The following is a 26,687-nucleotide window of genomic DNA, read 5'->3' on the forward strand; positions in this document are numbered from 1 at the left end:
TGACAAATGGTAGTGAACTTCACAGTCCGGACCAAGGCTGGTCACTGGCTGTCCGTCTGCTATTAAAGTTTTTGTAGTTTTGGTAGGTTTGAGAGCGGTAACTAACCCGTGGAGATCCCTGCTCAGCCGGCAAACCATTCTGGGAAACTTGCTCTCCTTTCGAAGTATCCCGGTTAGATAAAGGCGGGGGGCGGGGGAGTGGGGGGCGGAAGAGGACAGAGGAGGGAAGGGATGGGGAAGAAGAAAGAAAAGGAGAAGAGGAGAAAGAAAAACAGTAAGAGTACATGGGGAGAACAACATCAGTCAATCTTATCACAAGCTTTCTCTCAGAAAAACATATGCAATCCTCCTTTACATAATTTAATTTCTTTTTAAAAAAACTTTCCAAGTGTTTCAAACCAACTCTAGACAGAGAATAAGATTGCAGGCATGTCCCATAAAGGCAGTGCAGGGGTTGTCATGGAGCTCTTACCACAGCAAAATAATCGGCCTCTCAGAGAGAGAGGATAATTTCTGTCCTTCATGTAAAATCACCCAAAACTTTCAAAAAGCATCACTATAAAATCACTGGCCCGACACGTGGGTGGTTCACTGCATCCACTTAATTGTATGGACATTCTCAGAGTGTGTGCACAGGCACATGGGTACAGCAGAGAGGGCACTGTCTACATTCCACTTCTGCCACCTACACAGCAATGTGACTGTGGACAAGTCAGTGCTCTCGAATGTTATCCAGGAATGACTATACAGATTCGAAAAGTTCTACAGAAGTAATTAATAGGAAGGACATGTGGTTAGGCCCGGCATAGCACAGGCTTAGAAAAGATGCTCCCTAAACCTCACTTGCCACTAAAGCTAAGACTCCAGGGGCAACTCAGTGACTCACCACTGCTGCTGGGACTCGGTCTCCTCAGAAACCTTCGTGCTCGGCTCAGGTGAAGGTGGCCGCCTCTTCCTCTCCTCTTCCTCTTGCTGTCTGCGCACTTCCAGTAACTCCAACTGAGGAAAAACATGGTGACATTCAGCAGAGCCCCAAACTCTGCCTCTTTTAGGAAAAGCATTCTAGAAAACCCAGGAAGTCCTCCAGCCTGAATTTTCTACAGTAGAGCACACTGGCCAACCAGAAACTCTAAGACCTACGTAAAACGGTATCAGGGTCTCAGGAATTGCAGCAACAACTCAGAACTATAGGACACAGAGACCTGAGTGATGAAACAAGTCTATTTCATGGGCTGGCACAATTCTTGTGAGTTGTCTCTATGCCCCCAGGGACACTGGGTTTAACCTCTAAATGAACTACGCAGGTCTGAACTCTGCTTAAGAAGAAAGGCACTGAGCATGAGGGTCCATGCTAGACGTCCCATCAGAGCTCAAACGTCACTGAGACAGAGCTGCAGCAATTCTCAGGAGGCTTCTTGTGCTGTGGTAGCAATGTGTGTTCAGCCAAAACCCAAACAACACATAAAAAAGCCACAGAATAGTTTAATTAAAACTAAGCCACTTCGTGAACAATATGCATGCACAAAAATTATTCCATTTTAGCACAAGGTACATTTGCAGGTACATTTTAAGTCCCCAGAATGCAGAGATCAGAAAGAACACCATTTTTTGTAAACCATAAAGAACGGACTTTCTACCAGGAGTGCAAGTGTCTTGGGAAAGAAAACACCAGTGAACAGGCCCCATTCTAAGTAAGGCCTTTATGTTGACAGAAGAGATTATCAGGAAAGGTGAGATTTTTCAGTGGTCTAGGATCAAGCTATGGTGCTAGGAATTCTAATTCTGAAATTCTGAAGAAAATTATAAGGGTATGCTCCCAAGAAATCAAAGCTTCTATGAGATACAGGAGAAAAAACAGATCAAAAGAGAAAAGCAAACCCCAATCAGTCAATTCCCAGGCAAGAAGCTATTATCAGTGATCATCAACCTAGGTGCTCAGGAAATGCCTGAGGGGTGGCAGCCCAGATAGTCTCTCCAGGTCCTATGCCAAGAAAGTCACCAATTTCAGGAAGATCTTTACTGTTTTTAAAAACAGAGTAATAACATGGATTTTCCGGTCTGGGAGGCGAGCAGGAGGAAGAGGCTGCCCCTGAGAACCAACAGGCCAAGAACCTCAGCGTCCAGCAGCCACTTACCGTCGTCAGCCTCTCTAGGGCAGAGAACCTCTCGTCCCAGGTTGCTGCAGACTTTTCAAAAGCCTCGTGGCGTTTGATGAGCTTCTCCACCTCGTCCACACTCTGGCCTATTTCTCGGCTGGACAAGTATGGCTCCTGTCCGAGCAGCCAGGCCTCGGCCACGCTGGCATCCCTTGAGAACTGATGGACCTCCAAAACTGCACAGGGGACCAAGGGTGACAGCTGGTGAGCAGTGACTTGGCAGTCAGGGAAGGCAGTGCCCTCTGGTGGCAGCTGTCTGCACAACTAGTTTAAAGTCTATATCAGGGCTGTCTAACATAAGCGTATCATGAGCTACCCTTGCAATCTTAACTTTTCTAGTAGCCACACTAAAAAGAAAAAAGGTGAAATCAATTTCAAAAGCATATTTTAGACAAGTTGATATATCAAACTGATATCATTTCCAACTTGTAAGCAGTATAAAAACATTACTAATAGGTTTAGTTTTTTTTTCTTCTGTCTTTGAAATCTGATGTGTATTTAGTACTTATAGGACACCTCAATTTGGACCAGTCACATTTCAAGTTCTCAAGAGCCACATGTGGACAGAGGCTATCACACTGGGCAGCGCAGGCTAAGAAAGTACAGTCTGCTCACTCAACCTTACGTGAGTGAGATAAGCCTCAGGGCTCGGTAATTCACAATCCACACGCAACCAACCAGACTGCGCCGATGAAGCAGGCATTCATAAATCACCCTGCGGTTGTAGTTCTGTTTCTTTTCTTTGAGGGTAGGGGTTGAGAGGGGAGAAGGATACGGGAGCACTATAGGGCTAAGGCTTTTGCTGTACACATTCTGCTCCTCCACACGCGAGGGAACAGCGTGATGTCCACCGCAGCTGTGAGACGGCAGGCCAGGACTCGGCGTTGTGCTAACATTAACTGTCATACACCTCCAGCAGCAATGCTTGGGGCCTTACGGGTGAGAGATAGACGGTGGGCAGTATCGGTGCCCCCAGGAGCTACTGGCTGTCTCCTTTCATCACCTTGGTAGCCCAGACATGGCCACAAGGAAAAGGCTACCACTGTACTAGGGACTTGTCGCCTCACTATGCCTAGTTCACAGTGGGGTGTAATATGGGTTTTGCTGAACTAAATTGAAACTGCCCTAGGAATTCTCAAAATTTACAGACCAAATCCTCATCCAAAGATTGGTCAAAAGTGGGACTTTTTTCGAAAGAAGGTTCTAGGCCCAATAAGGTGAGGTGCCTTCACTAGGTTGTTTACACACCTTTTAGAAAAGGCCCCTTGGGTTTTGTTTCTAGTAAGCATTCTTGGTGTCTGAGGGCAGAACCCAGAGCCCCAAACACAGAATGGCAAAGTATGGCAAATAATGCTTGAGTTGGGCTACTTTCAGTGTTCATACCAATTATTAAATGCATTTCTAATACTGTACATTCTAAGCTTTGTTTTAGCTCACATATTCCTTTATAAAAGGAGATTAAAAGGAGATTAAAAGATCTACTTCAGAGGGTCACTGTGGGAAATAAATACAGAAAAATACATAAAACACTTAGGATAATGCCCCAGTTCACTGCAAAACCATTATAGTTATTAGCTTTTATTTTGTTTTATCCTTCTACTAAAGAGCACCAAACATAAGACCTATTCAGGCTAACTTTCCACCTTCCTGACTACAGGAATAACTCTTAAAGATAACTGGAGGAGGGGGCTTCCGTACTCTCCAAGACAGACACCAAATTCTGTCATGCCCATGCTGTTCCTAAAGAACACCCAAATCCCAGTTACAACACTGAGATCGATCATAAGATGAAAAACAAAAAATAATAAATATGCCACAGGGAACTACTTAAAAATACCTAGTGTGAAATGGTGAGAGAAGACATTAAAAAACAAACAAACAAACAGAGAACTCCAAACATCGTAAGTGATAATACCACATCAAATCAACTAAAGCGGGAAAATAAACTTGCATGCTTTCAATGAACACCCAGAAAGAGCAAATAAAGAAAAACCAAGTATGTCCTTACTCAGTCTTAACCACTCCCATCGGTCTTCCCACTTGTCAATCATTTCTTTTCTCTTTTCTGTCAACTGAAGTAACTTTTCCTTGATCTGTGAAAATAGAAGGACCCCAGGAACATCTTAATAGAATGTACCATATCCTCCCAGTTTTCTTTCCCCTTGATAGGCCACTCCATACACGAAAAATACATTTTTCATAGAGATCACCACCAAGCCAAGAAATATCTAAGGACCGCTTACTCTAGCTGCATACTAGAGAGGAGAGAAAAGCAGGGGGTGCTGAGAGGAAGGCTGGGTTCCACCTAAAGTTTTGTCACGAGGAGGCCAACACTGCCCTGAGCCCCATCCAGACTTGGGGGCTCCCTCTGGCAAACATCAGGTAAGAGAGGGAGGGGCAGACCCCTGACCTCTATGAGAGAACGTCCAATCCCCTGATGAGAGCCACACACAGACTAACCATTTTATCTCTTCGTTATTATCATCATAACTAGAAGTAGCAACAACCCACTAAAGAACAAACTGATCTAGGGCACGTGACAGAGAAGAGGTATCACCTGAGAAGATTGCTGATGAAAGTGAGCAAGGACAAAATCTCAACTCAGGGCCTTCAAAAGCTGTCTGCTGTGCCACAGATTTACTGGCTCTGTACCTAGCGTCTGAGCAATTATCTTATTCTACACACACAGGGAATATATATAAGCATGTGCACAGGTATATAAAAATGTAAACACACACACACACACACACTCACTCACTCACAAAATGAAGTCATTTTATATCTTAACACCAGCTGCACTCACCCCGTGGCCCCAAAGCAACGTGGCACCTTACCTCCTCAGATGCGTAGTGCTTTCTTGCCAACAGGGATTTCCCAAGTTCAATGCAGGTTGTGAAACTGTCATTACGAGCATCAATTTCAGCTTTGATACCTTGATGATTATTCATTAATAGTTCAACAGATGACACATCCCTAAAAGGAGATAAATAATACTCTCTCTTTAGGAGATCAAGCTTTTCAAATAAATGTGTAGATTTTGAAACACATAATTAAATTTGAAGGAAACTATTGATGATACAATTTGGCTTTAAATTCTAATTCAGTATGAGCTGAGGATGGGCCACTGCAGCTAAAGCACGATGACAGTATAATTCAGGACCAGCTATGCAAAACATTTAGAATGAAGCTACTCTCATTTTTGGGGGAGTGTGTGCCTGAATAATTCAAAATGAGTGCTAGACAGATGCTGGAAAAACCAGTGAATTTCTGTTCAAACTTTTATTCTGCAATGCAATTCAGACTCTCTTCAAGAAGGTATAGAGACATCGACAGGGACACCCTCCAATTGTACCCCAATGAGTTAGCTGCCAAAAGTTAGGACATGTGTGTTCAAAACAGCAACTGACATCCCTTCCTTATTCAGACATGAAGAGACACACAGAGCGAGAACCAGCTTAGAAATCAATGACTGGTAGAGCACAGAGCTTCTCATGGATTAAAATCTATAACTAGAAAGTTCTGATCTAGGAAATACAGTTGCGCTATATACACATATATATATACATATGTATATATATATAAAAAAACATTTATTTTCTTAGGGTGAAGTTAATTTCTCAATTACAGTAAGAACTGGAGTTGACAGGGGTGAACTGGAAGTTATATATGTGTCTGCTTGTTTATCCATTAGCTTCTCTTTACTGCTCTGCATGAAACACAGCCAAGAGAAGATACACAATAACTAATAAATAACCATCTTAATATACCATTAAAGCACATGCTAAAGGTTAAGAGACACCATTAGCAATGTCTATGAAAAGGGACAGAATGGTTTTTAATCTAACAGATACAGAGAACTCAGAAAAGCCAGCTCATCCCAATGATGAGGTAGAGCTAGTGGTACCCAAGGTACATGGCTGATGTGCTCCGCAGATGAGGGCAGGAGGGCCTGGGTGGGTGTGGCACATGGGGCAAAAAAAGGGGAGGGCCTTATAGCACTGGACCCCTTATTCCCTGACAAGTGAGTGCAGGAGACAAGGAAGTGGTGGCCGCTCCCCCAAACTCCTCCCCATCTGGCTCTGGCCTCGAAGCTCTCAGGCGAGGCCCCCGGTTCTTTCTAGAAGACCCCATCCGTGCATTACTCAGGGTTGGTTAGCTGCACTTCCTCCTGCCCGGAGGGCCGGGAGTGTTACCTTGGCTTCTCCTGGGCTTCAATCTGCCGGATGACATCCTCCATCCACAGCATGAGGTCACGCACCATGCTGAAGAAGCGGAACTTGTCCCCTGTGTCCACCAGCCGTACCCTGCGGCCCTCACAGGCGTCCAGCAGGGCCTTCCAGGCTTCCAGGACCTCGTTCTCCCGCTTCTGGATGTCGTCAGCCTTGTCACCTGCATAGGCTGCCTGCAGACGGGCAGCATCCTCCTGCAGCTGCCTCACCTGTGAAGTTGGCGGGGAGACAGCGAGGTCAGACGTGGGGCTTTCTGCCTTCTCTCCACCGGCGGGGTGGGGAGGTGGGCCCATCGCTCCCTTCACATGCGCCACACACTGCTCTGCTTGTGCACTAATGGGAACCCTAAGTCATAACGGGGCCCCTGCCCCCCGAGAAGCCCACAATTTCATCAGGGAGATGCAAGTCACAAAAACCTAAGTTTACTACAAACGTCTTCAACCACATTATCAAGTTCTGCACGAACGATAAAACAAATGAAATGCTAAAGGAATGCAGGCAAGGAGAGGACTTTGGTCAGTTGGTCAGGGAAGCGCCCCTAGAGGTAGCCTGGGATATAAGGATGACACGGAAAACACATGGTATCTATCCAGATATACTAAAACATTTAAAAACACCTCATCTGCTTCTTCAGGGTAAAGACAATGTTTTTATCATGAATGAAAAATTGTCATGGACACATTGTGAAAATACCTTTGCCATTGTGACGTGATAATATTGCTGAAAACAACATACGTATCACCTGTAAAAGCACTCACAACGGGACATTAAAACTTGAAAAACATAAAATGCGGCTTCTAATGTGGTTGAAAAAGATGGACTGACGTCAAAGGTAAAATTTTAACTTGCCAGGTTTCAAAATTTAAATTTCAGAAACTGTAGAAGAGGAAATGCAAATGGACCTTATGAGAAGATGTTACATGAAAATACTCTAATATGTCATCTATGAGTTATCAAAACTTCAAGTTGGACGGTTCATCTGCCAGTGGGCTGAGTCACTGTTGACAGGACAACAGGCCACAGCTCCTGCAGAAGGCAAACGGGCAGTACTAATCAAAATTATACATGTTAAGTCCTTTTGATTTTATGATCTCGTTTTGAGGAACTTGTCCAACATATACTCTTGCACATTTGGAGAATGAAATGCATATAAGGTTATTTATTGCAGCATTGTCTATGTAAGCAAAAAGATGGGAAATAAAGCAAATGTCCATACAAGAGGCGCCTATTCAGTCATGGAAAAAAATGGGCAGGGAGGAATCACTTCCTAAGTTATGTAAACGTCTATCCGCTATGCTGTCCGCCTGAACCTAATACTGACTGTCATAATATTGACTGTCAACTATAACTGAAAAATAAAAAAAGTTAATTTAAAAAATTTTAAAAAATAAAAAGAATGAGGAAAGGCTCTGTGTACTCATATGCAAAATGCTCTGAGATGATGGCTAAGTAGAAAAAGCAAAGGGCAGTGTGCATAATATCTACTTTCTGTGTAAAAAAGGAGGAAAAACAAGAATAGGCTTTCACCTTATTTTGAAAGACAGAAGGGAAGAAATGCCTTTACAAGAGAAATGAATCCGTGGCTATTTCATATTTTTGAATTTCCTTCTGTTTTATATATAGCCTATAATGTATTAATAATGCCATACACGTATAAAATGTGTAACTAAAAATATACACATCTGGGGAAATATACGCTCAACCTTCACTTACTAACAGGCTGTGTGATCAGAGTCTATAGATGACACTTGCCCTGGATGACAGGAGCCGTCAGATGTCTGTGAGGGAATCCTCAGGTATAGACCAAGTGTGGGGTGTAGGTGGGCTGAAAGGGGATGAGGGGAGATGACACTGACCCCAACTACACAAAAGGATTTTAGGTAGTGGTAAGTAAGGAAAAGAAGTTCCTGCAAAAGATGCAAAGAATCATCAGTGGGGTTTCTTTTCCATGGTAAATGTGATGTCCATGTTCTAAGAGACTTTTGGAAATATTAATTATGGCTCAGGTATAACCCAAATCACAACGAGCAAGTTCCTAGGGAATTATTTGAAAAGCAAATCTCCTATATAACTAACAAATCTTTCCAAACAAGCAAAAAAAAAAAAAAAAAAAAAAAAAACTTTTCTGTGCCTCTGGCTGTTTTAAATTTGCTCTTACAACATAAAAGCAAGGTAGAAAAGGATAGCAAAAGTAAAAATTCCCACAAGTTAACTACTGATCTGAGGAATCACTGAAGACCATCATTTGGTGCAAATATCATATTGTTTCCTCATGTCCTACCACCCTGTAAAGAGCAGAGAACGGCGGTGAATCAGGATGGCAGCAAGAATAAAACCAGCCAAGGAGGAAACACCACCAGCACTGGAAGCCTGCACCGAGAGCCTTCCCTTATGCTCTGTTATAATAAACCTGGCTGAATTAATAACTGCAGGAGGGACACATACGCTTTCACAGGTGGAAATGGCCTACCCTCGCAGGTACGGCGAGGTGGAGGGTGTTGGGCCTGTGGGAGTGCATTCCGGCCCTGGATGTTGCTAGACCTTCGACGGGCTCCCTCATCCCTCTGAGCCTCACGAAGCGAAGGGATTTAATGACAAAACAAGGAAGCAAATCACTTGGTATATACCCGAGGATTCCCTCACAGACATCTAATGGCTCCTGTCATCCAAAATAAGTGTTGTCTGTAGACTCTGATCACACAGCCTATTAGTAAATGAAGATTGAGTATATCTTCCCCCATATGTGCATATTTTTAGTTACACGTTTTGTACATGTATGGCATTACTAATACGTTATGTGCTTTACATAAAACAGGAAGAAATTTAAAAATATAAAACAGCCACAGATACCAGTTTCTCTTTAAATTCTAGAAATAAATGACCTTACAGGTGCAGAGTAAAGACCCGCTGCTGGTAAGTATTCCAGCTCCACCTCTAGGCATTCTGAAAGTTCCCCTAAGCTCCGGTTGTCTAACGATGGTTAGACGACAGTCACAGAACTCTTGCTATGGCATATGTTTTGCAAGCATCATCTCAATTCTCAATATGTCACGGAACTGAAGTTGAGAGAAGTAAATTTAACTTGCAGCAATACAGAGTGGTGGGTCCTAATTCACACCAGAGTCTGCCCCTGCCCTAACCGCACATCTGGACCGCATCATCATGGTCCCTTATGCATTCATATGGTGCTCCAGGACCTCTCGTGCAGTGAAAGCCTTTGAACACGAAGCTGACAAGCTTTTGAATGGCAAGTCTTCACACAGAGCTGCAAAGACCACCAGCTCTGAAGGAAATACTGGAAACCATACAATGTGTGGTGGGCTCTTTTAGATTATGCATGATGCAGACCCTTAGCCACTCCATGTTATCACTTTTAAATATCCCCTTGACACCTTCCACCTCCTTGGTGGAAAAGCTGCAGTACTCCATCTGAATGGAACTCCAGCTGTGAGCTCCCTCTGCTTCTAGAAGTGGCAAATCAAGGTGAACTGAGTGGACAACGGCAGTGAAGGTAGACCCTGTAGAGAAGCAACCCCAAAGCACAGCAAAGAATGGTAAAGATGAGGCAAAGATCAAGGGTCAGCCCACTGCTAAATCTGGGCTGCCTGATTTGTATAAAGATTTACTGGCACACAGCCATGCCTTTATTTTCATATTGTCTGTGGCTGCTTTATGCTGTAGTGGCAGAGCTGCGTAGTTGCAGCAAGGATCAGAGGTCCTACAACGATGAAAATATTTAATATCTGGGATTTACAGAAGTTTGCAAACCCCTGCACTAGATTATCAGTGTGCTCCTAACAGACAAGAACAAAACTCCTGATTTTTTTCGGTGCTGTTATCTTTAATAAAACTGGGTTTTTCTCTAGGACCATGAAATGTAGGGGGAAAAAGGATACAATTTTTTTCATCTAAAAAAAATATATTAAAAAAATAAGAAAAACTGCAGAACCTAGAGAGCGGCTTACGGAGTGATTATACTACAGATTCTTCCTGATATATCATCACCACTTCGCCAAACATCTTTTAAACAAAGTCTTAGCATTAACTGTTTTACGCTGGGGGTGAAAAAGAACAGGCATAGTAGAAAGTTAGAATCTTCTTTTACCTCTTTTCAGATATCTAACTCAGAACTTGGTTGATGGAAAATAATAAGGCATTATTTTGGAAATTATTCTGGATGCACATGCTAACAATAACACAAATTCCTATTGAGAAGACCTATAATTTGCAAGTGTTTGTGTGTCCATTTGGTTTTTTTATTTTAATCACGAGGATGTTCATCTAACAACGTCTGCAAATGTGACAAACATAACTTTATGGACTAATAACTTCTCCCAAATGCAGCATTATACCAATGTGTGTGCACGCAGACACACGCATTTAATTTCAACCATTCTTTGAGGTGCATTTTGAGAAGCCAAGGAACGGAAAGATTCTCAGAGATGCACAAAGACTCTCTATGGAAAGAAAACCTCCCACCACCCTGGGCAGCTCCCCCACCCACCTGAGTGCCCAGAGCCTGGATGTCGTGCTCGAATGTGGTGTGCATTCTCTGTAAGGTCTCCACTGTGTTCTGATCTCTCCCAAGCTCCTCAGGGAGTTTCTTGTGCTTGTCCTGTATGCGTCCAAAGATCTCCTTGGCATCATGGTAGAACTTATGCAGTTCATAGGAGGCAGCGAGAATCTGCGTTCTCGTGTCAATGAGCTCCAGCAGGTCAGCCCAGGCTTCGTTGAGCCCGTCCTTCCACTCGGCAATGGTGGCAGCATCCGAGTGCCCAGAGTTGATGAGTTCATCTGCCATGTGATTGACCGTGTCCACGCGCTCCTGCCCAATGTTCCCCGTGTCTCGAGCAAATTCCCGGAACCGTTCTTGTAACATCTGAAATGGAGATGAGCGTAAAGACATCAATGAGACTATTATGAAGATTTTATTTCTTGATCACAAGAATATCTTTTGGAAAAAAATAAGTAGTATGGCATGACTTGACAGATATTAGCTCTAAAACGTTTTATCAGGCTTCCTTCTTATTTGCAGCAGCCGAGTAAGCTGCTGGGGCTCCATCCTCTTTTACTACTAGAGAAGGGGGTCCACAGAGGCTAAACAGCCTAAGTCAAGGTTGCCCAGTGATAAAAATGGAGTTGAAACTAAATCCCATGACCTCTGATTTGAGTCCAAGGCGTTTTATCTGCTCACAAGGAATGCAAATGGCATTCCACACCCACAGCTCATTGCACAACCGCTCAGGCTCTGCCTGGAGTACTTGCCGTGACATGCTCGTAGTCTTGTCCCAATTCATGGGACCCTGCGACCACCTCCCTTTCCGCGATCCACTGCTCCAGGTCGTCCACCTCCCGGTTGAGCTGGAACAGCCTGTGTCTCTCATCTAGCTTGCCTCTCCTCTCTTCAGCGAGGTCTTTCAGACCTGCGTACAGCTTATCCACTTTGGACTGCCGCATGCTAATGCGCTCACTGAAAGTGGAGGAGGGCAGTAGGGGGGAAAAAGACCTTAAATGTCAAATTTCCTTCAGGGTGAAAACAAATGAGGTGGAAATGCCAAGAGAGCCTATTATACAAAATTTCATGAAGGGAATTTCTAGTTAACCTATTGGGCCTAAAAAACTCTAAAGTTTGACTTCAACTTCAAGTGACGAAGAGCCAACATGCAAACAAAACAGTAATTGAGGCTGAAGGCCGTCCTGCCTGGTGGTGGAGGGAGGGGAAAGGCGCTAACTCTGCACCACCGGCTCTACAAGTCAGGGTTTCCTCTGACAGTAAACGTTAAGGCCAAATCCAGGAGCCGCCTTACGTTCTTGGGTACCATGCTGCCAAAGGGACAAATGATATCCTCGTCTAGCACACACCTTTACCTGGCTCTGGGCTGTATGCACTTCCCTGCCAGGAGAGCCCTGATGTTCCTATTTTGTGGGTCCCGGGTGTGCTGTGTTCCTGTCCCTCCCTCTCACTTCCCCCCAGTATGACTGTCTTAAACAGGGATGGAAACAGACAGGGCCTGTCGATGCCTATCCCTAGGGACCAGGAAAGTCACTTTCCATGGAATCCTGACCACAAACACCCGAAAGACCCCCTACACCAACACAGCTGTTGACCTCATCTGCAACTTGCCCTGGATATTGCACAAAGCCGATCCCCTTCCTTTCTAAATCATAAAAGGCAGCTACATACACAGAAAGCCTAAAATGACTGCCACTGGAGTTAATACAGTAACGCAGTATGTAGTTGGGAGACGTACACACTCACTCATTTCTAATTTTTATTTTTATTCCTAAGGGGTTCTAAGGACCTGATATGTAAGACTAGGAGGTGGTATCATGTGGTTCTTCTTGAGAGTCCTTTTATTTTATAGGTCCATGTGTTCTTGTCTCCCACTGCTCTTAAAACTAGTAATTTTCTAAACTGAAGATTTTTTCAACCCAAGGTATAGATGCTTTGATAATCTGTATCTGTGTAAATCAATCCATACTTTTGACTCATGACACCAATAATCTTTCAATAGGGCCTTGACTATAGGAGATATTTAGCCTGGTCTCACCTTTACAAAACGGCACCCACCTTTCAGGATGGCTGTCGGCCACTAGGGCCCGGCTGGTCTTGGAGAGCTGATGCACCGTCTCTGCATAGTCCTCCACGGCTTGTTCCAAAATCTGGTGCTTCTTCAACATGGAGACGGCACTCTGCTCATCCTGCAAAGAGAGCGGACTGTCACAACCACAGCCATCTCCTCCAGCCCAATACCACCTTAAAGAGGGATAGAATGACAGTGTGGTGGGGCAGGAGGATCATCGAAAAGAAAAAAAAAAACAACAGAAGTATGAGATGCGCAGTGGAACACACAGGCATTTCAAGAGCGTCAATATGGACTGGACTGTGGGAAGACTCTGTGAAAGACCAACATGAGGGGACTGAAGAATGACTGAGACCCCTCTGCAGTGAAGTAGAGCTGAGGGACACCAAGTATACACTGGCTGGCTGAAAACTCTTCACAGTTTAACAGATATGTACACGACAGCCTTCTGGAAACCTAAAAATACATCCAATTTGTCTCAAAAGCATCTCATATGTTGTAAAAGTTGGCAATCCTATAACTAGAGAGCAAGAAGGACTCTGGCAAATTTCTATTAAAAAAAAAAACGGGGAAGACCAACTGTTAATGACACATTGGCATTCAGACAAGAAAGTTCTGTCAAGGGGAAACCACGGTCAGATTTTAGTGACCTTTGTCATGCACCATGGTGACCCCATAATACTCAAAAGACAACAATGAGATGTTTCACACAGACACAGGCACCAGCAGAAAACAAGTTCGGGGGCTGCGTCTGAGGCTCCTCTGGAGCCAGAACCCTCCTCCCTCACCTTGGCCTTCTCCTCAGACATCATGTACAGCTCCTGCTCACTCATCCACGCCTCGGCTTCGGCCGCGTCGAAGTAGTACTGCTGGGCCCTGTGCGCCTCCTCGAGCCGCCTGTGGCGCTTCTCCGTCTCCTCGATGAGGAGGCTCCACAGCTGCTTTAGGTCGGCGAGCCTCTGCCGGATGGCCTCCGCACTCGGGCTGCTGCTGTCGCTGATGATGTTCTGGCTCCTCTCAAAGATGTCATCGATGCGAGGCTGGTGCCCCTGGATTTCTTTCTGGAGGGTCTGTGGGAGCAGGGAACACACACAAAAGGCTTGCTAAACTGCAACAACACACTGTTTATGCCAAGCTGTGAGGGCCAAGGAGAAATCGTAAGCCTTCAAAGCTCTCTCACGTTCTCTGTTTTATAATCTGGAGCAGTTACTTGTCAGACTGAGCTAGCCCAAGCAGAAACGCTTACCTGATTTTTCTTTATTAACAGCTGCACAGTCTGGAGGTTGTGGCCATGATCCGTGGAAGTTGCCAAAGGCATCCTCTCTCCAACCCACAACTGGAGAGAATTGGAAATAAGTGGTCAGGACCGCTCAAAAAGAAGAAATATTTGACTCAAACAAGTACAGCAGGGGACAACAGGGAGGCCAGCTTGAGAGAGTGAGTGTTCGATCCCCCCGGGGAAGAGACGCCGAGGAGCCAGCCCTTCTCCCACAGGGCGAGGGCTAGTCTCCCACACCTTACTTCATCCTCAACGCTGGGCTCTTTGTGAGTCCTCATTCTTTATTTTTGAAATGACTCCTCTTGGAGCACTAAAACACTAGAATATCTTTAGAAAACCAGACGGAAAAATGGAGTTGCATTTCACGTGAGGGGGGGAAAGAAGCCTGAGAATACATCTATCATGAGCTTTGACAGCTCAGCTTGGCAACAAGGTGAGTCAGGCAGAGAAGGGAGAACACGGGCTTCCAGGAAGGACAGGCCAGGAGGTTTATGAAAACGCCACTTGTGTGGCGAGGGTCTACTCACAATCTCGTCCTCCACATCCCTGTTGAACTGATGGATCTCTTTGGAGGCTAGCAGGTTATGCTTCCTTTCACTCAGGGGCTCCAGCAATTCCATGAACTTGGTCTGCACCGTGAGGCGCTTGCTGTCCACCTCGTCAGTGCTCTTGCCCTCCTGGCTCAGAGCCTGGGCCTGGCTCTGGAGCTCCTCGATCTCCTTCTTCCGCACCTCCATCTGGTTCTCCAGCATCTGAGGGCAGGAAACAGACCAGATTTCACACCAGAGACGAGGGTAACACAGATGGTCCCCATAAAATGTTTGGTTTTGGCACTGGCTAAAATGGAAGACTGAAGAATATAAATTTATACAGTGGACAGCCTATGAAATGGTTCCTAACATCTATCAAACTATCAATTAGCATTTTGCTCCATCAGCCAATTTAAACAAAATCCCTTTCCAGGATTTTTAAATTTGAGAGCAACAGTCAAGTTTATCCAGGACCTTGGGAGAGAAATAACAGGGAAAGAAGAATTAATTATGGGGAAAGGACAGTTTTCATCTGCTTGTTCAGAAGCCATAACAATGCTGGAAACCAGTTTAGGGAAGGAGTAAAGCCTTGAGGTCAGTTCTTTTAGGCAAGAAGGATAGCTAATGTTATCATCTTCCCTCAGTTTATTCACTCAGAACGCTAAATAGTCTTTTTACATACTTGGATAATTGGCTGAAAACATGCTATTTATTGACATGAAGAAAACGAGTAAAATGGAAAGCAGAGGTGTCTCACTCTGGAAACATCACACCGAGAAGACTGCATACTCTGACAGCTTGGAGACAAGGGGGCTGCATCTGGGAACAAACTGGCTCCCTTTGTAGGTAGGGGAGGTAAACAGCTATGACAAAAAACCACCGATGAAAAACACTCCTTGCCTAACACCTCATGACCTGAGGAGCAGAGGGACCAAATCATTTAGCAAAGGAAGAGTAGGTGTCACTCCAGATGAAGAAACAAGCCTAGGTTCTCGGCAAAGATGCTTTCGTAGTGACTGGTTCTGAGCAGAGCGGCTGGGCCTGGGATTTGGCTGCACACCCTGCAAACTGGTCAGGGGAGCCACTAGAAGATTCTGCCACTGATTTGCTTTCTCAACCTCACTGGAGCTGTTTTCTCATACATGTGAAGTAATTTATAATTATAGTTTATAATTTTCTGAACTCTAAGAACTATCGCATACCTAGATGTTCTACAGCAGAGTATATGAACATGGTTACTTTCCTTCATGTAAACTGCATAAATGAATGAAAGGAATATTTGCTCTAGTTAAATGATGGTACTATCCATCGACTAAGATGATAATAAAAAAAAAGTATTCCCGGGCACAAACACCTAACACATCTCATGTTGTTCCTTTCTGGTTGAATCTGGTAATGTCCCATGATGCTACTGGAGCAAACGTTTTGCTGGGTTAAAATCCCTTCACATAGAAGGTAGATGGTTCAGAACACAGTGGATGAGTTAACACTACAGCAGTGAAAGAGGAACAGGCCCACGTAGGTGTCTGCCTTGCCCACTTGCCTGTTGCTTTAACTGGTAAGGTCTTTGCCGTAATCATCAGACTGGATCTGACTCTCCAGGCCGTGCAGCCATTTGTCCAGATCGGCACAGCTCTGGGTGAAGAGCTCAGCCTTGTTTGCATCAAAGAGCCGCTGGGCCTTGGTCTGGGTGGTGGATTCAAGGACTTCCCACATTTTATGTAAACCAGTGAGTTTCTCCTTCACCACGGCTTCCGTCTCGGGCTTTTCTGAAATGAGCTGCATTCCTTCCTAGAAAACAAAAACCACTGTGGTTATAAATAAATAGTTTGCCAGAGAACGAATGTCACTGTGAAAAACAAACCTAAGATTATTTGACCTATGATTTACCCATTCATTCAACACACACACACATACACATACACACAGTCTCTCCACGTGAAGTTACTATTCAATGGCCTACTCTATGCACACTACACAGCTTTCACGGGAATCCAGCAAGAAGTGATTTCAGCATGCTGAAATAGTTTCAACTAATGCTAATAAACTAAGACTTCATCCTTTCCACTCTATCCACAAAAGACCGTAATACATTTTTTTAATTGTTAAGAGTTTGAAACAACATAAAAAGTATGAAGGAAGAGAAGGGAGGATCGGAAACTTCGTCATATTCATGTCAGTTATGGTGCACCAAATCTCCCTATGCTGAAACAACACATTTTAAATTATTATAGTGCCTAGTATATAGTAGGCACACAAGAAAAATAAAGAAATTTAAAAATACATACTCTTTCTAAATTCTGTGCACCTGAACCTCATTAGCCTGCAACAGTCCTATACGTGTAATGTAATCGAGAGAGTAGGGACCCCGCCCAGGGGCTCATAGTCTATCATGTGCACAATGGAACCTGAACGCTAGTGCTCATGAGAAGATAAATCAAGGACTTCGCACCACCCCGTGGGGCTTCTGCCTGCCTTTCCCTCTCCAGCTGGGCTGAAGTCGAGACTGGTAAGTGAGCTGGGACCTTCTGTATGTGGCCAGCTACGACTCTCGTGTTCTAGAAGGTAGGTTAAGTAAAAAGGAGCTCATTTCCAACCAGTTCATTTTCTCACTGTGCCCACACAGCAGAAATGCAAAAGTTATCAAACATTTTAACTCACCTTCTCGATTTTGTCAAGCCATTCTTTGTTGGACGCGAGTTCTGCCATGAATGCTTGATGCTTTAACCATTTACTGTGCAGATTTCTGGCTTCATCGTAGGACATGTCCTGGGCTGTAAGCATCTTTTCATTGATCCATAGAGACAGCTGGGGGTGGGGGCGGGTGGAGGAGAAAGGAAGATTTCAGAGATTATGATCACAGACACTAGCCCTTTTTCTGCCTGGAAAGAGTTGTGTTATGTCACACTATACATACTGCATGTTTCTATGTCAACAGACAACCAAATATTTACTTTATAACTTCTGACCCGTCAAGACAGGTATCTCCACTGTATGGAAGCTGGCCTGAGCCTTGCTCCAAACTATGTATCCAACATTAAATCCAGAAGCACGAAAACTCTGTGAGCCAGCTTTCAAACTGTTTGGCACTCTTAAATAACCTTCCTCCAAGAGAGGCTTGTGTTTAAAATTCTGCCCTAACCAGTCCAAGTCACAATCTTCTTTCTCTTCCAAATATTTGTGCCAGATATACTATGTTAATCATGACTGTCTTTCATCTCATTTGGTTTTCTTTTTACTTTTTTAGTTCTATCACAAAACGACCGAAAATCTTCCTCTTTTATCTGTCCCTCCCCTTCATGGTGTATCTATGGGAATGCCAAAAAGCATAAATAAGTCATCATAGGGGTAAGGTAACAATGATGCCCTCCCTCTTAATGGTTCCATCATGTGTGAATCACCTTCTCCCCTTTTTCTATGGCCACTAATTCTCTAAAGGGCCTTCCATTCAGACTTAGATAGAACACTTCATAGGACTTGATTTTAAGATCCAATGTGTCTACTTGGATCTGAACTACTTGGAAAGCTTCACCAAGCCTGCCAGCCGCTGACAGATCTGAGAAGGGAATTTTCTCCATGAGGCTCGGGCTGGGAGTCTGCCAGTCCTGGGCTCTGGACACACTTCTCTTGCTGGCTCTCATCCCAATTTGCCTGGCTCCTCACTGCCTGCCTGCAGTTCGCCATGCCAGGGTGCTAATTCCTACCCCATACACAGTGCTAAGCCATGAAGAGCTTCTTGTTTGTCCAGGAGGAAGATACACAAGGGACTATAGAGTCAACCTGCACCAAAGCAAATGTCTTCAGTGACGGTGTCCATTCTCCAGTGAGACCATGAGAAGCCCACATTTATACCAGTCGCTGCCACAACAAACTTGCACCTGAACTCCTCACTCCATGGCCCTGTCTCCAAGTGTTTAGGAAGGGTGCACAGAGCCAACAGGAACCCTCACAGCATCAGTACTTCCAAGGCCGTTCCCGTGTATCCCGGATGCTGCTGGGAAAGGCTTCCCCACAAACGCGCTTAAACAACAGAAAGCCTATTCCATGGAAACAACATCTAGGAGGACGATGCAGGTCCCGGGAAGACCCCGGCTCTGAACGTGGCGGATCTCCGGCACCATCTCGCCTTTCTCAAGCTATCTGCCTATCACACGGGAGAGGGTGGGGACTGAAAGCAAAAAGTTGCAAGATCTTTGATGTCACTCTTTATTGAGGGGAAAAAATAGTAAATCTCATAAAGCTCTTTGTAAGCAAGAACGATAAATTTACTACGTACCAAGAGACATTAAATTTCCTACTTTAAAAGAATTACTTTTCAGTAATGTAAGTAGCTAAAATCTGAAATGCTATGGGCATTCATTCAAAGGAGAAAATAAGTTAAAAGGAAACAAAATGGTAAAAATTTCCCCTGTATTTCACACACACACACACACAATCACACGAGAGAGAGAGAGAGAGAGAGAGAGAGAGAGAGAGAGAGAGACAGAGAGATATTAAACACAATAGAAGGCATTTATCCAAAGTATCAAGGACATTCACATATTTTCACTCTTCATAATCACCTACCCAAGAGAGATTTAAAAAAGAGCTACATAAAAAACAGAGGCTTATAAATAAATCTGTTCTTTGCTGAACACATCACCCTACAGATTAAAGCATCAAGGGATGTAGAACAATGAAAGTGATCTATGGAACTTGCTAGTTCATCAGCCCTTCATCAGCATTCTGGAATCAGAGCTACAGTTATTATTTGTGGGCATTTAACAAAGGTCATTTAAGAATATACTCATTCCCTGCAGAAAAGAACACTGTGCAGACAGGAAAAGGATATGACAAATGCTTTGATCACTGAATTAGGCTAAAAACAAAGCACTGAACTCACTATCCCTGCACCACACACATCCAGTTATAGCACCCTCCCTAAAAAAAAAAAAAAAAAAAGCTCCAGCTTCAGAAAACATGAAAACATGACGTATAGCGTGAGGGAATAAGACAGAAAAACAGTACCTTTTAAATCATTCATTTTTTTTCAGGATACTGCATTAAAATAACACTACTAAAATTATGACGTTTTTTGTATCCCCCCAAATATAACTAGGACTAGGTGGACCCCTGTTCATTCCCACTATATTGCTGCTTCCCCATCCAGGCATTGTTTATGGGGGCGGGGTGGCCACAATGGCAGTATCACAACCCATGCCTCCTCCAGTCGAGGCGCCCATGAGGAAAGGGATGTGACAGAGAGACAACCTGGAGTCCTTAGACCTTGAAGAATACCAACAGCTAGCAATGGTATTAAATCTCATCTCTGTAAACATCTACCAGAAAAATACGTAGATTTTCAAACATACACAAACTCCATTCTCAGAAACCCTGGCTTAAAAGAGGAGTATTTTAATGTGGCTGAATGACAGAAAGTTTATGGCCAAGGAATAACACATAACATCCCTTTGCTTGTACTTGTACTCCAAGAGGTTTGAAACACCCAAACTTGACCTAAATTTCATCACTATGTGGAAACTATATATGCTGATATGGGATATCTGATACTCCCAGCAGATAACGTGGTTGTACCAACTTTAGGAGGCACAAGGAAATTTCGAAAAGATACACTCTGATGACTTGGCAGAACAGTCACAAGGAGACCTGCAAATCAACTCCAGGACAAAAAAACCCAGCTGAAACCTTTCTGTATATTTTAAACGGAAATCACACAAGACTAAACCCCCTAGGCATGTAGTCACTGCTGTTGTAGTACGGAGTGGACTTCTTGTAACCAAGAATGGCAATGTGGAAGATCTAATTGCTGGGATTCCACTGGAAAGGACTATCATTTTATTGCCTTACTTTTTCTACTCATTTCTATCTATGAATCCACACTTCTGTGAATGCAAAATGGGCTGGAAATTTCAACTGTGTTTCTCCTGGGCTCAGTCTCTTGCTCATTTCCTGGCATTCTTCTTTTCAAATTTAGCCCAGGTTTCACCAGGGTCAAGTCAATGAATTTCAACTCTTTAACTTGCCCTTTAAGCAAGAGCATGGAATCCCATTGATCCCCCATCCTCCTCAAATATAGACTGAGGTTAAAAAGAGTCACTGATGGTGCTTCAGGGGAAACTTCAGGGTCCTACAAGGACCTCCAATCTGTGAAAGGCTCAGCCCAGGCTGCAACCATCTCCTGATCCCTTTTACCCTCCAATGCCAAAGGGCCACTTGGTATTCACTGCAACAAAACATGCAACTCCACACAGCTAACTTTAGATCACATTGCTCTTCTCTTTGCTCGGTCTTGGGACATGTATGCCTCTTTAAGCGAGCAGCCTATTGAAATGGATTATTATTGCCTGAAGTCACTTGAAGAGACACTCCTGTCTTTAGCCTGTCTGGCTCCAGGCAAATTCCTCAGAGACCTAGATTCATCAGTGTGGTGCTGAAAACAGACAGACCCTAAACTACATAGTTTAAGGGCTTCCCTTCTTAAATTAAGGTTTAGCTGCTGGAGCACACTGCAAGATTCACAGTATGACAGCAGTTTAATGGACGTGAAAGATCGCTTCTGTGACAGACTGTCTAACACGACAACTGTTATTAGAGTCAGATTTCTTTTGACACACAGCCACATGTTTGCGTGCAAAGTGTTTGTGATGATTTGAGTCACGTTCTTAGCACAAAACCTGATCCTACCCCATACCCTTTATCCCTCTCCCCACCCAAGGTCTCTGCAGCTTCACTTGAATATTCTTCAATCCATTTTTGTCGCTGAAGCAATTTAGCCTAAAAAAACCAGAGAAGACTGAATCACTCCATTGTCCTCTGGCAGATAGAGAAATACGATGTGCTCATGAACTCACACGTGAAGTCAGCTAGATGCTTTTCTCCAATTGGCTTACAGAGAACTGCATTCTTCTGGCCAATTTTAGTTTTCCAAGTTTGTTTATGCATGTATCAGGGGAGCATGAAGTAGTATGAGAACCATCAGATTAACACCACATGTTAAAACTCAGAATTTGAAGTCAGGATTACCGTTCTTGGCACATAACACACAAATCTAAGGAGCCAGAAAGATGGATATTTGAAAGTCTTAAGTAAGAAAGAAACTCAGTATATATGTTTTAAATCTGTGCTTCTTACCTGGGTAGCCAGTTCCTTTTAGTTCTTTCCATTCCGTTGGAAAGAATGTACATTGCTTCAAACAATTAAACTAACAAATGTTTTTCGGTTATAGAATATTCTAGGATATCGATGCCTGGTATAACTTTCTTCGACAATGGAAATGTTCTAAGTCTGCACTGTCCAGTATGGCAGCCACTAATCACAGCTGGCTACTGAGCACTTAAAATACAGCTAAGTAAGACAGAAAAACTATGCTCTTAATTTTATTTCATTTTAATTAATTTAAAATGAAATAGCCACATGTAACTAGTGTCTGTCTACTGTAATGGACAGCACAGTTCTAGACTATATGTTCCAGATCATAATAATCTAGTTACTCTAAGTGGTAACTTGTAGGCCGGAGAACTGACAAAGTACTGTACTGCCTCACCTGAAAATTACATGTGATATTAATTTATAACCTCAATTAACTTTGTAATTCCAGGGGCTCTTCTGCCAAATGCTGGCTGGCTCTTGCTAGAAACCAGGAAGGGAGAGGTTAAAGGGAGACATACCTCCTGACAATCCTGCAGGAATTTCTGAAGATCCCTGTTGTCCTTCAATCTCATCAGAAGCTCACTGGCTGCCTCACGATTCTTCCTATGTCTGTTATAATGATAACAAGAATAATTTTTTAAACAGGAAGTAGAGAATCTTGAAACACAGATTTCACAACTCAGTCTCTATCCTGGGTTTGTATATGTGCTGGAAACAGTTTGCTTACACTTTTCAATTATGTTAAGGAGACAAGATAAACAAGAGAATTTAGCAGCTTCCAAATGAGTAAGCCATGGTACAAAAGAGAGCAAAACACCTGTACAGGCCACACGACAGGCTGAAGATGTAGTCAAATGAACCATATAAATTCAGTCCTTCCTGATCTGGTGCTGGGGGTGGCGGGGTGGGGAGTGGAGAGAGTGGGGGGACCCAAGCTTGCATACAAGTCCCCATTTTAGGCACCATGGTAGAATTTGAGACATATCTTCAAGAAACTCGTTGAGTGACAGAACATGTACATGACTAAGAAAATATAGATAAATCAGGTAACTGACTTTAAATTAACATTTCCTAATAAGCAGATTCTCATCTTGAGAAAAACTCACCAAAAACAACAACAAACCGGGAATGAAAAATTTTTAGACCTGCGAGATTATCTACCTACCTAATCCCATTCTTCATTAATAAATAGGGTAGCCGAGGTTTAAAGAAGTTAAAGCACAACACTTTAAACGGTCCCCCTGCAACAGGAGAGCTATCGCACTCTGAGAATCACACAACATTGCCATAATACAGTTCCCCTGACATCCCCTGACATAACCTACGCCAGCCGGCCTAAGGGTATTGAAAGGTAAAGGAAGAGTGCCAATGGGGAGGGCTCTGAGTTTTTCATTCTGATTCTCAAAACAATTTCTCGCTCACGGGCCAGGACAAGGCCTCTCGTCCGACCTCGCCCGTCTCCACGGCAAGGATGAGGAAGGACACAGACTTGGATTCTCCACAGCAATGAGAAGGAGCAGCGCCGTGAGCACCTGCTGTGGACTGACTCTTAAAGAACCCTCTTCAGGAGCAAGAAAGATCTTACAGTAACGCCAAGTGTCCTCAGTGAGCGCTGGAACAAGAAGTGACGGCAATGCAGCTGTTACCTGCCTGGGGAACCAGAGGAAAACGCCCTCTGCTCCTATAGGTACCAGTGACTACAGAACAACAGGAGTTAACATGAATGGAAACAAGACTGTCGGGTACATGCTAAATACAGATAATGACTCTAAATTTTTTTTTTTAGTTGAAAGGGGTTCCATAACTTCTGGAAAAAGAATCTTAATATGCTTATACCATTAGGCAAAATGCAAAGATAGAAAAATGCTTATTACATAATGCTAAATGAAAGCATCGTATGTATAATTCAGTGATATAAAACTCTAAGGCAGAGATTAAAAAGAGAAACTAAAATGGCATGTGCTACAGATGAAATTAAAGATAGGAGCCCTCCCCCAAATTTTACATTCTATTGCTTTTATAACAATAATAAAGGCCAATCTCCTTTACTTCGTTACTATCCTCAGAGACCAAAAATTAAAAAAAAAATTTTTTTTAAGATTGTTGGGAAAATTTGGGTTAAAGAATTAGTCATCTAAAAATGTTAGTGGGGAAGGAATTTCAAGAGAAGTTCTTCTCGTGCTGTATTCTCAAATTCCAGTCACTATTGGTAGGAACTTTTGACAATAAAGCAAATCTTCTGGAGGGAGGTAATGTGAGTTGCAGTTAGTGACAAAATGCAAGAGTCCTGTCATCAGTCAAAGGCCTTGAATAAAAGATCCTATTCCTTTCCACGGCATCCCATGTAAGCACTATGTTAACAAGGAAGACTTACAGATACTGGCAGTTACAACAGGATGTGGAAATGACAGAAATAAAAACAACTTGGGCCACTGAGAAGAATCACTAAAGGAGAAATATAACCAGAAAGAATCTTGAATGTGTTTCTTAGCTAATCGAGTCTCACATGAGCCCAACAGACATCGGACTGGGTAATCTTTCTCTCGTAGTGGGGCCATGAAGAAGGGAAAAGCCAAATGGTGTCTTAGGGCCCCATGTCCAAATGACAAAGATCTGCGAGGAGGGCATAATGACGGCCCCTTCGAGTGATGCATTCTGCGGAGTGAAAAACAGCTGTGCAGGCAGCAGAGACTGCTGCTGACTCAGAAAACCCTCGAGTAAAGTGAGTGTGGCTTAACTGTTTACTAGTGGCGACCGAAATCATTCATGGGAAGTGAAACTTGGGAGAGCCTTTCAAAGCTGGAACGTGGATTTAATTAAAGGGAAAGACCTGTAAAACTTGGCTGTAGTTTCCCACAGTCCTAAGAGTGCTCTTTGTTTGGGGCAAGGTTAAATCTCTTCTCTCACCTCCTACCCCTATCACAAGACTCAAAAGCTCCCTCATCACGAGGCAGGTGCTAGATTTAACTCTGGTTCTTATGAAAAGTAGAGAACTGCAGGTACCTGAGTGAAATGGACTGGTAAATTTTAAGCTTTGTTTCTCGTGTGAGATAAGGTCTGGCTTTATGAAGCTAGATACTGTTCCTTGCTCTCCCGGGATTTCCTGGTGGCTGGGATTTTCCTTTGAGCCAGGAAGCTCAGCCAGGGACAGGCTCGGAGAGCAGGCTCCTTTCCACCCAGTCACAAACACTTTAAAGGCCCCTTGCACTCCACCCACATCTGTTAAGAGTCAATGTCTTTGTTCTAGTACTTTTTCATTTCAACAACTGTGCCGTAATTGACAAGATTCCTGGAACATAAGCACATTGTAATGATTTTGTGTTCTATGAGAATAGCTTCACAAGAGCATCAGAACGTTTCTGAACCAGAGGTTATTTCTGAAGCTTCAGATATTTACTTAGCTTGTGCCCTATAACACCTGGAACTCACAGATCTGTATAATTTATAACAGAAAAGTATTCTCTGAGGTCAGTTTCAGATCTTGAGGCCTCTAGAGACACTGAAGTGAAACCAGAATTCAGTTAACAGCAGCCAATGGGAAGAACCCCTCCTCTTCTATCTTTCACATACTTATGGAGCGACAGTACAGGATCCACTTTCCTTTTCTTTTTCCTTTTTTAATTTTAAATCAGAAATCCAAAGGAGGCTCTGTAACCTCAGGAGCCCAGGCTTTCAGTCAAGGACAAAAGGAAGGTTAAGCCACAACAGAGGGCTGCTGAAATGGTCTCCCACATCGAGGAGTCTCCGGTCTTGACGACATCACCTGTTTTCAGCAACTCCTTGCAGCTGTAGCGCCAGGGAACGTATAAACACACAGAGAAAGCACGTGTCCCCAACGACCAAGCCCACCTTCAGGACACCAGCTGTGTGCATCTAATACAGAAGAACATGGGGCATCACATTTACAAAACAATGAGAAATTCAGCATCAGGATTAAAAGGAAATTCTTTTTCTCTAGGTCAAGAATGCCTTGCCCAATTCTTGTTTCTCACACTGTTTTAAGAAGAATCTGGTAAAGGGAATTTTTTTTTTCATTTTTTTGTAGCTGTTTTAAAAGCAACAGATAAAATTATAATTAGCCTACGTTCCACCCTATTCCATAGTACCTACCACCTTTAGAACATACGGTTTAGGCCCTGAAGCAGGGCAAAAGAGAAACTAGAGAGACTAAAGCCAGGAGCTCAATCTTTATGTGGAAAGAGTAATTCCTTTTTCTACCCTGTAACATAAAGAGTTAATCTGGGCCAGGGTCCTGGGGTCCCAGGAGAACCTCTTGGATATACAGTAGGCAAGGAAATGTTCTCAGCAAGAAGTTTATTCCTGTTCACTGCATTTGGGAGCCAGAGGAGAAGCCTTGAGGAAGAGCTTCTTTCTCGATGACATCAGTTTCACAGTAAGCCCTCAATCCAAACCAAGCTGGAACCAGAGAAGATCAGTTGGCACAGATGCTAGTGACTGACCCATATGGGCTAGACCAGGATGAAAGTGGCTGGTTGAGAACTGGCCCACGCTGGTGTATCCAAACCTTGATCTGCCCTGACCTCCCACTTTAGTAATAACAAGGAGAGGGTGAGAATTAGGGGTGAAGATCAAACAGAGTGCACTGGTGTTCAATCAGGGAGAAAAACCTTTTAGAAATGCAAATAAATAAATAAATAAAAATAAGACAAAAGCATCCAATCTTAGAGATGCCTTGGCAAAAGAGGAAAAGGGCCTTTTCCTTCATTGTAGAAAAGATATTACAGCATTAACCAGGTCAA

At 43.5% G+C, this 26,687-nt stretch overlaps 1 protein-coding gene across 1 annotated transcript in view; it reads right to left on the reverse strand.

The window, feature by feature from the left end:
* Nucleotides 1-6: 6 nt before the first annotated feature.
* Nucleotides 7-26,687, reverse strand: part of SPTBN1 (spectrin beta, non-erythrocytic 1) — a 93,219-nt gene continuing 66,538 nt past the window's right edge. The window contains 15 exon segments of the mRNA XM_006927044.3: nt 7-171; nt 888-999; nt 2,136-2,332; nt 4,165-4,249; nt 4,991-5,129; nt 6,350-6,594; nt 10,890-11,264; nt 11,651-11,855; nt 12,957-13,087; nt 13,758-14,039; nt 14,216-14,305; nt 14,776-15,000; nt 16,318-16,569; nt 17,440-17,586; nt 22,446-22,536. Of these exon segments, the coding sequence (XP_006927106.1) occupies nt 20-171; nt 888-999; nt 2,136-2,332; nt 4,165-4,249; nt 4,991-5,129; nt 6,350-6,594; nt 10,890-11,264; nt 11,651-11,855; nt 12,957-13,087; nt 13,758-14,039; nt 14,216-14,305; nt 14,776-15,000; nt 16,318-16,569; nt 17,440-17,586; nt 22,446-22,536 (2,728 nt within the window). The 3' untranslated portion in view covers nt 7-19.

The sequence above is a fragment of the Pteropus alecto genome, unplaced genomic scaffold, assembly GCF_000325575.1.
Source record: "Pteropus alecto unplaced genomic scaffold, ASM32557v1 scaffold131, whole genome shotgun sequence".
NCBI lineage: Eukaryota > Metazoa > Chordata > Mammalia > Chiroptera > Pteropodidae > Pteropus > Pteropus alecto.